General features: G+C 42.1%; 1 protein-coding gene across 1 annotated transcript; it reads left to right on the forward strand.

The window, feature by feature from the left end:
• Positions 1 to 5,867: 5,867 nt before the first annotated feature.
• Positions 5,868 to 13,915, forward strand: LOC139759250 (uncharacterized). Its single transcript, XM_071681379.1, has 3 exons — positions 5,868 to 6,083; positions 10,185 to 10,408; positions 12,632 to 13,915. Exons 1-3 carry the CDS (start codon positions 6,072 to 6,074, stop codon positions 12,858 to 12,860), a joined length of 465 nt encoding a protein of 154 aa, XP_071537480.1. The 5' UTR covers positions 5,868 to 6,071; the 3' UTR covers positions 12,861 to 13,915.
• The last annotated feature ends 479 nt before the right edge of the window (positions 13,916 to 14,394 follow it).

The following is a 14,394-nucleotide window of genomic DNA, read 5'->3' on the forward strand; positions in this document are numbered from 1 at the left end:
GAGTTGATAGAGATGCTCTGTGGAAGGTATTAAGAATATATGGTGTGGGAGGCAAGTTGTTAGAAGCAGTGAAAAGTTTTTATCGAGGATGTAAGGCATGTGTACGTGTAGGAAGAGAGGAAAGTGATTGGTTCTCAGTGAATGTAGGTTTGCGGCAGGGGTGTATGATGTCTCCATGGTTGTTTAATTTGTTTATGGATGGGGTTGTTAGGGAGGTGAATGCAAGAGTTTTGGAAAGAGGGGCAAGTATGAAGTCTGTTGGGGATGAGAGAGCTTGGGAAGTGAGTCAGTTGTTGTTCGCTGATGATACAGCACTGGTGGCTGATTCATGTGAGAAACTGCAGAAGCTGGTGACTGAGTTTGGTAAAGTGTGTGAAAGAAGAAAGTTAAGAGTAAATGTGAATAAGAGCAAAGTTATTAGGTACAGTAGGGTTGAGGGTCAAGTCAATTGGGAGGTAAGTTTGAATGGAGAAAAACTGGAGGAAGTAAAGTGTTTTAGATATCTGGGAGTGGATCTGGCAGCGGATGGAACCATGGAAGCGGAAGTGGATCATAGGGTGGGGGAGGGGGCGAAAATTCTGGGAGCCTTGAAGAATGTGTGGAAGTCGAGAACATTATCTCGGAAAGCAAAAATGGGTATGTTTGAAGGAATAGTGGTTCCAACAATGTTGTATGGTTGCAAGGCGTGGGCTATGGATAGAGTTGTGCGCAGGAGGATGGATGTGCTGGAAATGAGATGTTTGAGGACAATGTGTGGTGTAAGGTGGTTTGATCGAGTAAGTAACATAAGGGTAAGAGAGATGTGTGGAAATAAAAAGAGCGTGGTTGAGGGAGCAGAAGAGGGTGTTTTGAAATGGTTTGGGCACATGGAGAGAATGAGTGAGGAAAGATTGACCAAGAGGATATATGTGTCGGAGGTGGAGGGAACGAGGAGAAGTGGGAGACCAAATTGGAGGTTGAAAGATGGAGTGAAAAAGATTTTGTGTGATCGGGGCCTGAACATGCAGGAGGGTGAAAGGAGGGCAAGGAATAGAGTGAATTGGATCGATGTGGTATACCGGGGTTGACGTGCTGTCAGTGGATTGAATCAGGGCATGTGAAGCATCTGGGGTAAACCATGGAAAGCTGTGTAGGTATGTATATTTGCGTGTGTGGACATAGGTATATACATGTGTATGGGGGTGGGTTGGGCCATTTCTTTCGTCTGTTTCCTTGCGCTACCTCACAAACGCAGGAGACAGCGACAAAGCAAAAAAAAAAATATATATATATATATATTTTAGATTGATTAGAAAAGGTAGTGAGTGGTGGAATGAAGAAGTAAGATTATTAGTGAAAGAGAAGAGAGAGGCATTTGAACGATTTTTGCAGGGAAAAAATGCAATTGAGTGGGAGAGGTATAAAAGAAAGAGGCAGGAGTTCAAGAGAAAGGTGCAAGAGGTGAAAAAGAGGGCAAATGAGAGTTGGGGTGAGAGAGTATCATTAAATTTCAGGGAGAATAAAAAGATGTTTTGGAAGGAGGTAAATAAAGTACGTAAGACAAGGGAGCAAATGGGAACTTCAGTGAAAGGGGCAAAGGGGGAGGTGATAACAAGTAGTGGTGATGTGAGAAGGAGATGGAGTGAGTATTTTGAAGGTTTGTTGAATGTGTTTGATGATAGAGTGGCAGATGTGGGGTGTCTTGGTCGAGGTAGTGTGCAAAGTGAGAGGGTTAGGGAAAATGATTTGGTAAATAGAGAAGAGGTAGTAAAAGCTTTACGGAAGATGAAAGCCGGCAAAGCAGCTGGTTTGGATGGCATTGCAGTGGAATTTATTAAAAAAGGGGGTGACTGTATTGTTGACTGGTTGGTAAGGTTATTTAATGTATGTATGATTCATGGTGAGGTGCCTGAGGATTGGCGGAATGCTTGCATAGTGCCATTGTACAAAGGCAAAGGGGATAAGAGTGAGTGCTCAAATTACAGAGGTATAAGTTTGTTGAGTATTCCTAGTAAATTATATGGGAGGGTATTGATTGAGAGGGTGAAGGCATGTACAGAGCATCAGATTGGGGAAGAGCAGTGTGGTTTCAGAAGTGGTAGAGGATGTGTGGATCAGGTGTTTGCTTTGAAGAATGTATGCGAGAAATACTCAGAAAAGCAAATGGATTTGTATGTAGCATTTATGGATCTGAAGAAGGCATATGATAGAGTTGATAGAGATGCTCTGTGGAAGGTATTAAGAATATATGGTGTGGGAGGCAAGTTGTTAGAAACAGTGAAAAGTTTTTATCGAGGATGTAAGGCATGTGTTCGTGTAGGAAGAGAGGAAAGTGATTGGTTCTCAGTGAATGTAGGTTTGTGGCAGGGGTGTGTGATGTCTCCATGGTTGTTTAATTTGTTTATGGATGGGGTTGCTAGGGAGGTGAATGCAAGAGTTTTGGAAAGAGGGTTAAGTATGCAGTCTGTTGTGGATGAGTGAGCTTGGGAAGTGAGTCAGTTGTTGTTCGCTGATGATACAGTGCTGGTGGCTGATTCATGTGAGAAACTGCAGAAGCTGGTGACTGAATTTGGTAAAGTGTGTGAAAGAAGAAAGTTGAGAGTAAATGTGAATAAGAGCAAGGTTATTAGGTACGGTAGGGGTGAGGGTCAAGTCAACTGGGAGGTAAGTTTGAATGGAGAAAAACTGGAGGAAGTAGTGTTTTAGATATCTGGGAGTGGATCTGGCAGCGGATGGAACCATGGAAGCGGAAGTGAATCATAGGGTGGGGGAGGGGGCGAAAATTCTGGGAGCCTTGAAGAATGTTTGGAAGTCGAGAACATTATCTTGGAAAGCAAAAATGGGTATGTTTGAAGGAATAGTGGTTCCAACAATGTTGTATGGTTGCGAGGTGTGGGCTATGGATAGAGTTGTGCGCAGGAGGGTGGATGTGCTGAAAATGAGATGTTTGAGGACAATATGTGGTGTGAGGTGGTTTGATCGAGTAAGTAATGTAAGGGTAAGAGAGATGTGTGGAAATAAAAAGAGTGTGGTTGAGAGAGCAGAAGAGGGTGTTTTGAAATGGTTTGGTCACATGGAGAGAATGAGTGAGGAAAGATTGACTAAGAGGATATATGTGTCAGAGGTGGAGGGAACGAGGAGATGTGGGAGACCAAATTGGAGGTGGAAAGATGAAGTGAAAAAGATTTTGAGTGATCGGGGCCTGGACATGCAGGAGGGTGAAAGGCGTGCAAGGAGTAGAGTGAATTGGATCGATGTGGTATACCGGGGTTGACGTGCTGTCAATGGATTGAACCAGGGCATGTGAAGCGTCTGGGATAAACCATGGAAAGTTGTGTGGGGCCTGGATGTGGAAAGGGAGCTGTGGTTTCGGTGCATTATTACATGACAGCTAGAGACTGAATGTGAACGAATGTGGCCTTTGTTGTCTTTTCCTAGCGCTACCGCGCACACATGCGGGGGGAGGGGGTTGTTATTCCATGTGTGGCGTGGTGGAGATGGGAATAGATAAAGGCAGACAGTATGAATCATGTACATGTGTATATATGTATATGTCTGTGTGTGTCAATATATGTATACATTGAGATGTATAGGTATGTATATTTGCGTGTGTGGACGTGTATGTATATACATGTGTATTTGACAAAGCAAAATAAATAAATGAATATATATATATATATATATATATATATATATATATATATATATATATATATATATATATATATATATATATATATATATTCGCACCCTTTGACGACCGCAACGCTGGGGTGGGGCCGACCCCAGCCGTCAACAGAAGTTTCTCCAGAAAATGTCAAGGCGCATTAGGTAGAATATGAGGGTCAGTGACGTCCGGGATTGCGTACAGTGGACAGAACGGGTTGAAGTCGGAACATGTGTAAGGTCGGGACCCTGGGAGGAAGAGGTACCATAGGTTTGTGTGCGGCACTGTGGGAAGCTTAGCATGAGGTAGACCGGGTGAAACAGATGAAGCGAACTAGACCAGATTGAGGTCGGTTGTACTGGACTAGAAATTAATGGTAAGAGTAGGATCAGTCGTAACAGATTGGATTCTCTTTGAGCTACAGTCTGTGTAGCAGATCTCTATGGAAAAATTGTTACGTTAAACTGGCTGGTTTGTTAGTTGAAGTAGTGAGAATTATAACTCGGTGCCTGTCAGTACACGCGTATCTCTGCCAAAGACCGAAAGTTAGGTTTCATTTTCTTTTTTTATGTGTAGAGTTCAAGACAAACCAAGTTACCTATTTTGTAGTGGGTGGGTTGTTTAATTATTTTTTTTTTGGGGGGGGGCTGTCTGAAATCTTGATTTTCAGTATGCCTTTTTCAAGGAAAGTTTTGCACTCGAGATTCATTCATATGTGGTACTGGGGAATGATTTATCTTCAACAACATATTCAACGTTCAGAAGTAATGTTGTTTTGCGTTTGGCTCGTTTATGTTAGGTAACATTTACTCAAAAAAAAAAAACCCAACCTTCCTGATCCTTGTCAATAATCTGCCCATGTTCTTGTTACCAGTGGACCAGTTAAGTTTTCGTATGTTGAATAGGTGTTTTGTGTATTACTGTTATACTGAAAATTGATGAAATGTTTAAACTTTCATCAAACTCAGTGCGTATCTTTCTCTGGCAGTAAGATTTTGTGCCCTTATAGTTTGATATTTTTACAAGACAGACTGGATTAGATAAATAAACATTGCTTTAAAACTTTGCTGGTCTGTGGGTGATTGGTGGGACTGGGATGAACTAGATTTGTGTGGACTGGTTTGATCGAGGACTGACGAGTAAGACTGGACTGGAAAGGTGGTAGGGTCTGTGTTTGACTAGGGCTGACTCATGGGATACTCTGGGTTATGGCTAATTGAGAACTAAGCTGGCGATGAAGGGGAACGTGGTTGGTGAGGACTGGGGTTGGCCTAAAGTTCGACTTTCAGGCTTGGAGTGGGTGGGAGGGGCAGGACAGGAATGGACAGAGAAGTCCTTGATGTCCTTGACTGCTCCAGGCAGGGTACAGCTGACGTTACTTCTAGAACTCTGCTACTTTCTCTTTCGTTGTCATTTAAGACACTGTGCTTCATTTTTCTGGTGTATGTGCGTCTCGGTAATTTACAGTGTCTCGTTATATCTATTTCCTCTTCTGTTTTACTGTCTTTCGTCATGTTTGCCTCACTTCTTCCTTTTATTATGCTTTCGCCTTGTTCTTTTTTGCTTTTCGTGTCTTTTCATTTATCCGTGTGTTTGTCAGGCGTTTTCCTATCTCTCTTCATGTGTTCCATCCTCTCATTCTTCAGTCTTTCCTCACCTCGTGATGTGTTAAGATCGGATCCAGGGATCATGTCCTTCCCCTCATCATGGAGACCTGCGTCGTAAAAAGAAACAATAACGTCATCCCTCCTGGAATAGAGTGTGTCGCAATCACACATTCTCGTTAAATGTAAATTCAAGCAAGTGGAGATCCTCTGGCTAACCTCATCAGCAATAACAAACTTCCCAGTCAGATTGTGATAATTGTACGACAAATTTTTAGGGTCGTTAGGGACTCTTGGTGAATATTTTGTGATTTGATATGTGATCGAAAAGTAAAATATCTGGTTTGATTTGGATTAGTGCTGGTGGGTCAGTTTGATCACCTGAAGAATTGCCAAATTTTCTATTCGCATAATACCTTCAGAACAAAATATTTTAAGACTGGTTGCCTAATGTATGGGAATAGTCACTTCTTTAAGGATTTGTTGGTTATACGGTTTTCTATGGGGTATGATGTATAGATTAGTAAAGATCCGGATGATTCTGTAATTTTAAGTTAACTTGGCACCTCGCATGACGTCACAAGGCATAAGGTTACTTTCACTCTCAGGCCATTTTCTTTCATGCTGGCCAGACACTGACTGCCATTCATATTAGTAGTCTGCCACACGTCTACACCTAAGAGCGTCTGGCTGTATCGATATCGCTTCTCAGTGCGCTCTCTCAATTTGCCAAAGTGTGACTTTTCCGATAATAAGCTGTCTGTAAAATATCGCCATCTTTAACTAAACTTAAGTTCGTCCCCCACGTCACCAATACCAAAATGAAGTCTTGGGTAAGTAAATCATCATATATATCAGTCAGTAAGGAGTGAAATTTATATTATTTCGACGTAGACTCGAATTTTTTCCCTTGTGCGTGTATAATGGTGAATGGTCAGCAACAGTGAGACGGGTGAGCCTGAGAGGAGGAGAGTGGTCTACCAGCTTTCACGACTCTGACGGTACCTGTTGAGTGGCTAGCTGGCTACAGGGGGATGTGCTTGGTAACTGGCTCTGTTACTAGTGTGGACATTCGTGTATTTTCACTACTCATCCATCCTTGTGATAACCTTTTCCCTTTGTTCGCATTTTATAAGACGTGAAAAGTTGACATTCGGACAGATTCATTTAACTGATTTGCGAACTTTCATTTCCACACGAGTGAGTAGAAAACAAATGATACTGTTAAGTACGTACTCTATGTATGCGATATTTTAAGATCCCAAGTGTGTTTGAATACATATAAAGTACGTAATCTGAATCAAAATTTTTCAAAGAAATATGTAAAAATGGTCTTGACGGTCGTTTTGAAAGTCTTATTAATGTAATGGGTCAGTAATACATGTACAAAAACTGTTGTTAGAACAACAGTGGATGCTCGCACCCTGCCTGGTGAAGTGCTAGGCTAGAGCTTCTCCACCAGCCTGTAGCTGTACGTTTTTTACTTGAATGTAGGAAAGTTATGTAAAGTCTTTTGCCGTAATTTTGTTAATACAGTTATTTAACATTTCATGAATGCAAGAAAATCTGTATTTTCGTAATTCAGGTTAAAACAAGAAGACCGGTCTTTTAAACCTGGACGAAGAGATGTGTCCACACATTTGGTTACGCAGGGAAAGTGTCTGTTGGAGTCTAGAGGGAACTGGGAAGAGGGCATTGGCCCCGTCACACAAGGCCCCTGAGAGGAATTTTACCAGGGGTTACAAAGTTTCTTTCGGGTCCCTTCATTTCTCCATCAGTCATCCTGTTTTTATCCACTACGGTTTTATGCCATGAGCTGTAAGGCCAGAAAGAGTATGGAAGATGACAGACGGGTTGAATTGGAGCCTTCGCTCTGTGGATTTTCTTCATATTGTGAGATCCAAGGAAATTCTTAGGCCCCCCTTTTGGACCCCCGGGTCCGGCTACGATGTACCCCCTGAATCCCCCTCTCAGAAGCCGGGGCCCCGTACACCACTGACTACACCGTGATATACTTCTATAAGGTCCTAAGGAAGGAATGGTCCTTGTTACAGTTTCCAAATGCATCAAAATCTGTGGTCTGTAGCTACACAGTTGGTTTCCTGTGAGCTGATGAAATATATACAGACTAGAATGAAGGCTAATTACTCCATGTCAGTCGTAGAGACTCCAGAACTGAAGGACATTTTCTCCGTGTTAATCGGTAACTCAGGACTTAATTGACGTTTGGACATAAGTTTTTCATGTGTTGATTTATGGGGCATGTAGTTAAGTGCCTTTGACACCTGGAATGTGTGGTATGTGACTGGAGGGTTTGGTGTGTGGAATATATGTGGGTGAGTCTGTGTGGAGAACATTGGCTTTAGTTCATCTTTTGGGTAGACTCTCTTGGGGGAGAGTCTGGTGGGTTACGCTTGAAGTGTGTGTGTGTGTGTAAAAGTTTGTTTTATGTGTGTGAGCTTTGCTTTCAAAGCTTTAAGTTTGAAGAGTGTGGTTAGTATTAAGTGATGTAGATTTTGTGGGATATGGGCCAGCCTTGTGTGTAGTTCTTAGTAAGATTAATAATTAAAGCGTAGGGGTAATTTAGTAGAATTAATCATTAAAGCGTAGGTATCATTTGCGGAGAGAAAATCATTACATGAAATGATTTGTCACGATCAGACAAGTGCAGGATGACTTGTTACGTATTCCACTATATTTTTGATATACCTCATCGCACTGGGGTAAATATAAGTAATTAATAACCGTAGATTATCAAGCAAAGTCTCTCTTACTGGTAATAGTTTGAGGTACTCCGTTTGTCTAATTCTATAATAGATTGAAGTAAATTATTTTGTGTTATTGTTCACAGGACAACTGTCGTATGGAGGTTGTTTTATTGAGTTGCCATAAGGTCATCTATGTATATAGGCAAACAGTTGATGAACCTGCAGTATTAGATATTATGAGCTCTCACAGTGACAAAAATTGAGTAAAATCACTATCATGTTGACACCTGAACAGGTTATTTCACTTCAAGCACCAATCCGAATATCAGTTTAGGTGACATGATCACGTGGAGCTGGACAGGTAAAACAGGTTTCGTGACCCATAAGATGCTGTTGCGCAGAGCTTTCCAAGGTTAGGTTAGGCTAATCATGCTGGGGAAGGGACGCACATCCGTAGTGAGGAAGTCACCCGTGCTGCACCCACTGAGGTAGGCTTAACTAGGGACGGGATATGGTTCTGGATTCTCGTTGGTTCATCGGATCCTCAGAAATTAATGTAACATGCCTGGTTTAACTAATATGGTTACGAAGTATACTGTGGTCATACTGAGGGACCCTTTCTTATCCTTGCTTATTACTGTCTCCATTGTTTGTTGTTTTTTCAATGCATCCACAATATCAATTTTTTCTCTACCATATATATATATATATATATATATATATATATATATATATATATATATATATATATATATATATATATATATATATATATATTTTCATACTATTCGCCATTTCCCGCATTAGCGAGGTAGCGTTAAGAACAGAGGACTGGGCCTTTGAGGGAATATCATCACCTGGCCTCCTTCTCTGTTCCTTCTTTTGGAAGAAAAAAAAAATGAGAGGGGAGGATTTCCAGCCCCCCGCTCCCTTCCCTTTTAGTCGCCTTCTACGACACGCAGGGAATACGTGGGAAGTATTCTTTCTCCCCTATCCCCAGGGATATATATATATATATATATATATATATATATATATATATATATATATATATATATATATATATATATATTTTACTAAGAGTCCACGGGAAAATGAAACACGGTAAGTTCCCAAGTGCAGTTTCGTGTAATAATCACATCATCAGGGGAGACACAAGAGAGAAATATAACAATTAGCTGATATATATATATATATATATATATATATATATATATATATATATATATATATATATATATATATATATATATATATATATATTATCCCTGGGGATAGGGGAGAAAGAATACTTCCCACGTATTCCCTGCGTGTCGTAGACGGCGACTAAAAGGGAAGGGAGCGGGGGGACTGGAAATCCTCCCCTTTCATTTTTTTTTTTTTCATTTTCCAAAAGAGGGAACAGAGAAGGGGGCCAGGTGAGGATATTCCCTCAAAGGCCCAGTCCTCTGTTCTTTACGCTACCTCGCTAATGTGGAAAATGGCGAATAGTATGAAAATGTATATATATATATATATATATATATATATATATATATATATATATATATATATATATATATATATATATATATATATATATATATATATATATATACATATATATATATATATATATATATATATATATATATATATATATATATATATATATAGAGAGAGAGAGAGAGAGAGAGAGAGAGAGAGAGAGCTTCCTCTTCATGCTCTTCTTAAATAAATGATAATGGTATAATCTGTCATCTTTACCTTCAGCGACAGTTTGAGGCAGCTGTCATGCCCGTATGCCGTCAGTGGCGGCGCATGTTGCTTGCTTGGACCTTCTCATACGTTACTAAAATCTCCCAGTAAGACCAGCCTTGTTGACTGAGGCCTTTCATGCTTGTATGTGTGCTTGGTCGTGTCACACACCGCTTGCTGTCTCTCCTCAGTCCGTTTTCTGTCCCTGCACAACTACCGTTGATTTTGAGCTATCTATCCTAAGCTTTATGTTACCAATGGCCAACGAACCACACAGTATATCAAGACAATTCAAAATTACGGAGTTAGGGATAGATCTAGTGGGCGATGGTAACTTGTGAAAGGTGTCATTAATGAATAGTGATTTAATTCGTGGTTATTTTGCATGGAAGATGGTAAGACAGCCAAGTCAAATAATGTAGGGGTAGAGAAGGTGTAGGGAAGATGGTAATGTGGCCTCGTGACTGACGGTAGACGTGTGTGTTGCAGGTGCTAGCCGTGGTGTTGCTGGGGACGGTGTGCATGGCGGCCGCCTACCCTGACAAGCTAAGGGCCCTGGACAACTCCGCCGAGGACGACGACGACGACTATATAGAGGAACCCAAGAGGCCTTACAGTTTCTCTTGGACGGCCTCCAGATACTACAACGGCGCCCCGGACAGGGAGCACAAAGAACAGCGAGGCGAGGACGGCATCACTAGGGGCGTCTACAGGTGAGTATACCAGGTGACATGACCCATGAACCTGGAGTGGCTAGTATTGAGGGTAGTAGGGACAGGTAGTGGTCCAGGGACATGAACCATGCGATCTAGGGAGACTAGTCATGGGTATGGTGGGAGAGACATACCGCGGATGGATGTAGAAAATGGTGGTTGGTGCGAAAGAGATGAAATGGTGATGTGGGTAACCAGCTGTGCTGGGTGTAGCGAGAGATGGTGCCTGTAGCAAGCAGTTGGGGAGCCGCAGCAGGGAGAGAGGTGTGGGGAGAGCCTCAGTAGGGAGGGGTGTGGGGAGAGCCTCAGTAGGGAGGGGTGTGGGGAGAGCCTCAGTAGGGAGGGGTGTGGGGAGAGCCTCAGTAGGGAGGGGTGTGGTTGTCATGGTGGAGGTGCAGGTGACCGGGGACTTGGTGGTGGTCAGAGGGAAGGGCCTGTCTGTACCCGGCCTGTGTTTATATTGCCATCAACTGGGTGTAGAGTGTTGGAAAAACCAGGCAGGGAAGAACACAGCTTGGCCCTAATTACCCCTAGAGAGAGAGAGAGAGAGAGAGAGAGAGAGAGAGAGAGAGAGAGAGAGAGAGAGAGAGAGAGAGAGACAGACAGAGGCTTGGCCCTGATTACCCCTAGTTGATATGATTTTTGTCTCTGGAACGTAAAGCACGCGCGTGTGTGTGTGTGTGTGTGTATGTGTGTGTGTGTGTGTGTATGTGTGTGTGTTGTGTGTGTGTGTGTGTGTGTGTGTGTGTGTGTGTGTGTGTGTGTGTGTGTGTGTGTGTGTGTGTGTGTTCTCGAGGTTGTGTGTCTTTATTTTCATGACTCACATCTGTGATATTCGACAACACAACAGCTGCGTCGTTGCTCCTCAATTATACATATGAAAATATGGATCAAGCTTTCATGACTATTAATATGTTGTTGATGGTTTCATGGAAGGAGAGAAGCAGCGCACTGGTCTGGTGCGTCCAGCGTCTGGAGACGCTTCTTCTGGACTACAACTGTTGACCCGGATGACTGGCTGACGACCTCATGTAGAGAGTGATATATATGGCAGACGTGGTCAGCCATATATGGCAATTAAGGCTGAGGTTGGTCCAGTTTAGGGACAAGGTCATGTGTGTCTTTGGGCAAGTAGCAGGGTTAGATGAGTGTCAAGATAAAGGAAGTAATCAGACTGGAGTACAACGTGGAAGTGTTTCATAAAATGAAAGAAAAAAAATCTCATGTTGTTTGTGAAGATATAAAAAGATGAGGCAGCTCCACCGGGCCAGCAACCCTGACAGAGAGGCCATGAGATACCTGCCAGACGCCAGCCCTCAAGGTCATAACCTTCAACCTCTACAACAGGATGTACAGTCGACGTACACCTGCACACGTGTAGTGTACTACACTGGCACCTGCTCCTCCCGGAGAGGGCCTTTAGTGAACACACACACACACACACACACACACACACACACACACACATATATATATATATATATATATATATATATATATATATATATATATATATATATATATATATATATATATATCATCTGTAGCCACAGTGCCATACACCCACACCTGTGTACCTCACCAAACCATTCCCCTGGCTAACCCGTCATACATGTATGTAAATATTTATTACGAAAATGTTGACCATGTACTGTACGGTCATCAGAGTTTGTTAGTAAGTGGTACATGTTATAGTGAGTGTGTTGTGAGTGTGTTGTGTGGGGATTGCGTGCAGGAGGGAGGGAGTGCGCGTCAGGGTGCAGAATGTGGGGCACCTGAGGAAATGGTTGAGGAGGGAGTCGACCCTGACCCAAGGCCAGTAGCTTGCCATTTACGTCGTTGTCGTTGACGGGTGGGGAAGGTAAGTAAGGTAGGAGGGCCAAGATTATCTTCGGGTCAGGTCAGACCATCATACCCAGTGGTCGTACCATCGTCGTGCTCGAGGGTCGTGTCATCGTGAAGTGAGTCTTGCAGGAGCTGCCGTCATAACGCACCGTTTCTTCTTGTCTTCCATAACTTTCTCCTTGCAAGTATTTTATCATCCCGTCTTCCCCTTTCCCTCACCATGTCCTCCATGTATATGTTTGAGTGTGTATCGAACTGGTAAGGTTACACTTTTACGGTGGTCGATAATGTGTATTTGCACAATATTTGTCCAATATCTGTGTATATTTTCTTGGTATTGTATTGTATTGGTATATTTTATTGTGTCATGTGGTGCAGGTACACGGACCCCAGCAGGACTATACAAGAGGTGGTTTACTACGCTGACGAGGACGGGTTCCATGTGGAGTCGTCTAACCTTCCACAAGACACCGTTGCCGTGCAGGCCGCACGCTCACGTCACCAGGAACTGTTCGACAGGATCCAGGAGGAACATGCACGCATCGCAGAGGAGAGGGCGCTCCTCGAGTCCAATGAGAAGCTGGACACGATCGAAGTGTATCAGTAACACGACCAGCCACGGCGCCACGACAGGAAACACCATAGAAAACGACTCAGTAAATCTAAAGGCTATTGAAGAAAAATGGAATTGAGGAAGTTCGGAAACGTATGTAATGAGTGTTAATAACAAGTGCAACACGTAACACAAGAGTGGAGGTAGGAGAGAGGGGTAAAAAAAAAAACCCACGGGATGATAATCAGAAGGCTCTGTTGCTTATATTAAGTCTAGATTAGCTGGTGTCGCAGGAGAGAGAGAACCTGGAACGTACCCCAGTCTTCTGGGAAGGGGAGAGGGATATTTATAGTTTCATATTTATTAACTGCTTTGTTCATCAGTCATCTGAGAAACATATATGTAGGTTTATGTAATAAAGTAAGTTCTTACATGTAATGGTGTCATCACTGACGCTGAGTTTTAACTTCAGCTATTCTCCGAATGTATGGATATATTAACAACATCGTCTGTATATTGACTCTCTTGAATTGTATGACTACATTATTAACATTATGCTTTGATATACTGACTTCATCTCAGAATATATGGATATAATCACGTTATACTCCAGTATACTGACTCTTGATCATGACAATGTATGGACACAAAACATTATAGCTTTCACATTCCACTAGTTTATTAACACTTCTCGTAACATCTAGAACAAGTGTAATGTCTGACATGCCCTGGTTACTGATCTAGTCAAATTTTATTCTTTGTGTTACTGTCGACTCAACTAAACCTGCAACACACTGAGATGTTTTGCATATGCTTCTTCTTGCACTGTTGCCTGTCAACCTACCTCCGTCCAGGAGTCCTATGTGAGCACCTGTGATTCGTAGTTGGGGACGCTAACCATTACAACACCTTACACCGCCTATGATTACCTTGATAATATAACAACATCTTGAAATACTCTAACGTGTAATGTGGGATTTTTATCTTTGTATGTTGCTGTATGAAGTAGAAGCAGCATGCTTTTACTGGCTACTGCTAATTCTGCCCTGTATCTTGTATGTGCAATTATTGTAGAATTATTTCCTTGATGAAATAAAGTTAGGAAAAGCCATTATTTTGAGATGATTCCTCTGCAATATATATATATATATATATATATATATATATATATATATATATATACTTTTTTTTTTTCTTTTTTTTTTTGCTTTGTCGCTGTCTCTCGCGTTTGCGAGGTAGCGCAAGGAAACAGACGAAAGAAATGGCCCAACCCACCCCATACACATGTATATACATACGTCCACACACGCAAATATATATAGCTACACAGCTTTCCATGGTTTACCCCAGACGCTTCACATGCCCTGATTCAATCCACTGACAGCACGTCAACCCCGGTATACCACATCGATCCAATTCACTCTATTCCTTGCCCTCCTTTCACCCTCCTGCATGTTCAGGCCCCGATCACACAAAATCTTTTTCACTCCATCTTTCCACCTCCAATTTGGTCTCCCACTTCTCGTTCCCTCCACCTCCGACACATATATCCTCTTGGTCAATCTTTCCTCACTAATTCTCTCCATGT

Source organism: Panulirus ornatus, chromosome 32 (genome assembly GCF_036320965.1).
Source record: "Panulirus ornatus isolate Po-2019 chromosome 32, ASM3632096v1, whole genome shotgun sequence".
Lineage (NCBI taxonomy): Eukaryota > Metazoa > Arthropoda > Malacostraca > Decapoda > Palinuridae > Panulirus > Panulirus ornatus.